At 36.3% G+C, this 3,547-nt stretch overlaps 1 protein-coding gene across 1 annotated transcript in view; it reads right to left on the minus strand.

Annotated features, from left to right (window-relative positions):
• LOC106869781 (S-crystallin 3-like) overlaps nucleotides 1–3,547 on the minus strand; it is an 18,592-nt gene that overhangs the window by 1,602 nt on the left and 13,443 nt on the right. The window contains exons 5-6 of the mRNA XM_014915643.2: nucleotides 2,910–2,939; nucleotides 1,305–1,412 (exon numbers count right to left, since the gene is read on the minus strand). Of these exons, the coding sequence (XP_014771129.1) occupies nucleotides 1,305–1,412; nucleotides 2,910–2,939 (138 nt within the window). The remainder of the gene's footprint in view (nucleotides 1–1,304; nucleotides 1,413–2,909; nucleotides 2,940–3,547) is intronic.

Raw genomic sequence — 3,547 nt, forward strand, 5'->3', positions numbered from 1 at the left:
TATATATATATATATATATATATATATATATATATATATATGCCGATGAACCTCTACACAGCTTTCGCCTACCAAGTTCACTCATAAGGCAATGGTCGGCCTGAGACAAACGTAGGAAACACTCACACAAAGTGCCGTTCACTTTGTGTGACTGAACCCAAGACCGTGGGTCGACAAAAAGAGGTTTTTAACCACACAGCCATACTTGATATTTAAACACAGTGTAACAATTTGAGAAACTTCTAACATTGATATTCATAATCAGCGACATTATAGTTCTTCTATTTCTGTATACAAAGATTATTCATAGGTTTACAAACTCACTAGATTGTATTTAGCTGACGAGGTCTTATATGACAGAAAAATATCCATTGCGTTGGCCAGATTGCTTTAAAGACCAGATCCGCTTCAAACTAGTTTATCTCAGTCATTCAAAGACTTCAGTTGTCTGATCTTCATGGAGTTATTTCACAGCTTTTTTCCCCTTGGATATTCAACGCTCCAAGGGGAGGATTCTTTTTCTACTGTCGTTTTGAATAATTCCAAGGGATGGAAATTATTCTTTTTTCCGTAATACATATGTGAATGCCTACTGTAATTGCATTCAGTACATAGAACACTTCACTGAGGTACTTCACTTCTGCTATATTCTTATATACACTTATATAAATCATCTGCCCCAGAAAACTGGAAGACAAAGTTGGTCTGAAACGAATTTGAACTGAAAACATGAAAGATGGGTGGAACATTTAGGATATTTAGGCAAACTATTTGTGATATTATCCTGACGATGCTGCTGCTGCTGATGATGATGATAGGATTAATGTGGTGGTAGTGATAGTGGTTGTAATGATGAATGATGATGACGATAATAAAGATGATGAGGATGATGGTAGTGATGGTGATCATGTTGATGCTAGTATTGATGTTCATGATGCAGAGAAGGTGGTGGATGAGTAGTGGGTGAAAGAGGGGAGATTATAGACCGAAGATATATCTAATGTTTGTAATATTAGTGCCAGTTCGAATTGAACTCTTCACCCTATTACACGCAGAAAGGCATTCTATATAACAATATTGACATATATTACAATAGCAGAATCACGAACAATAACAGTAAACATTATTACAATAACAACAAAATCAACAAGAATTTATTACAATAAATGCTGCCTGAATTTACATCCGTGGAGCATAACTGATAACAAAACGAAAGTATAGACGATAAGAAGTTGTATAATAACGGGATAAATAAATGAAATAGGAACCATTGAGATGAAGTGAAGTGTAGTGAAGTGAGTTACCTTCTCTCCCATAAAGAAAAGGTTGCCGCCATCATATTTCTGCAGAGTCTCTTCCATAAACGGTAGGATACGTTCACAGGTGGTTTCGAACCGTAAGGTTTTCGCGCGCTGTCAATCGGAAAGAGAAAATATGTAAATAATATCATCATTCTCTTCGTTGTCGTTGATGTTGCCGTCCTCGTCGTCTTCATCATCATCATCTTCATCATCATCTTCATCAATTTCATTACCAGAACTCGAACGATCAATCAATCAATCAGTCAATCAAATTGAAGAAGAATAACAAAAAATAGTCATAAAAACAAGTACAACGAGAAGAAGACGAAGAACAACAACGACAACGATAAAGCTAACACCAAGGAATCGAAACAATTAGAAGTGTTAAAAGAAAACATTCAAAACTCCAGAAATAATTCTTAAACGCCATTATGATCGAAAGTAATGGAAAACATGGTGTTGTTATGGAGACGATCACCCTGCTGGCCGCCATTATCGTGTAAAAAAAAAATAAGAACAACAACAAAAACAACAGTAATAATATCAACAACAATGGTGACCTCCCAATATCCACCTTTTCACACTGTTTCTCTGAAAATAATAGCTAGAAAATATAAAAGATTAATATGGTGAAAAATTGCATCTGCTTGAAGCATGAAAATATATGTATTTCAAACATAGGCTCAATGCCAGCCATATTTATATGAGGAGAATATAGTGTAAGTTGTACATTACATTATATTATACATGAATAACGGTACACTACATCGTAACATATTTGAATAGAATATTACATTGTAACTTACTGTATTGATTCTACCACAATGAAATTGTATCACCAAAATAATATTAGTAAATTATTTTGCTTCTGTCTATTGAAGCCCAGAGACGACGTGTTTCAACATATGGCCCTGTGACATCGTTGCAGCATGTCCACTAACTCAGATACATCAGCCTCGTACATTTCTATTTCTTTTATCATCCCTGACCTGTCTCACTGAACATTTATTAATTGCTTCTTCACAAAGCATTACTTCCTCGTACTCTTTTACTCTTTTAATTGTTTCAGTCATTTGACTCTGGCCATGCTGGAGCACCGCCTTTAGTCGAGCAAATCGACCCCAGGACTTATTCTTTGGAAGCCTAGTACTTATTCTATCGGTCTCTTTTGCCGAACCGCTATGTTACGGGGACGTAGACACACCAGTATCGGTTGTCAAGCAATGTTGGGGGGACAAACCCAGACACACATACATATATATATACATATATACGACGGGCTCCTTTCAGTTTTCCGTCTACCAAATCCACTCATAAGGCTTTGGTCGGCCCAAGGCTATAGTAGAAGACACTTGCCCAAAGTGCCACGCAGTGGGAATGAACCCAGAACCATGTGGTTGGTAAGCTAGCTACTTACCACACAGCCACTCCTGCACCTATGAATAACAATTCTTCACTATAATCCGTACGTTTAGTACAGCTTTTTTGTTTTTTAGAGGCGTTTAGAAACAGTTGTTAAAACTGATCATGAATGAGTGTGTGGGTGGATGCGTGTAACATTTGATTAGGAGGGGAGGAGGGCTCCCAACATGTGATATAAGAACTTACCGCAACATTTGGATCAGAATCTTTCTTGAACTGAAAGAAAAAGAAATCATTTTAATAACAAACAGAATCTTAACAAATATCAATAATATTTGTATGTATATTTCAAATTCCGGGGTTGTTTTGCTGCTTTTCACGAACATAATTAACATCATGATAATAAATTATTTTCTCATCGCTAATATTGTAATTTTTTATTACTTAAAACTCATTGCCCCATTTCACTGTCTACGTTAGCACCCACTTCAAGATCAAGACCATATTTTATACTCAGTATTTAGTCACCACTTACCAAGTGCACATACGTACCAAGTCTTTAACATGATCATACCATATTTGTCTTCAGAGACAGTCTATCTAAAGATATATGCTTTAGATGGAGTCTTTCTTTACCTGATTTTCTTCTAAGACCTTGCCATGTACTTTGGGCAAGATTTGGTTAATATCTTAAAAGCTCAAACTAATATGCAGACGCTCAATGTTGGCACAGTTAAGTCACATGCACCCAACGGTGCATGTGAATGACATATGCGCTTTGAACTTCCTGCAATTTTGTTCAAATATTGTATATTGTATACACAGACAGACAACCACACACACACACACACACACACACACACACACACACACACACACACACA

This window comes from Octopus bimaculoides, chromosome 5, assembly GCF_001194135.2.
Source record: "Octopus bimaculoides isolate UCB-OBI-ISO-001 chromosome 5, ASM119413v2, whole genome shotgun sequence".
NCBI lineage: Eukaryota > Metazoa > Mollusca > Cephalopoda > Octopoda > Octopodidae > Octopus > Octopus bimaculoides.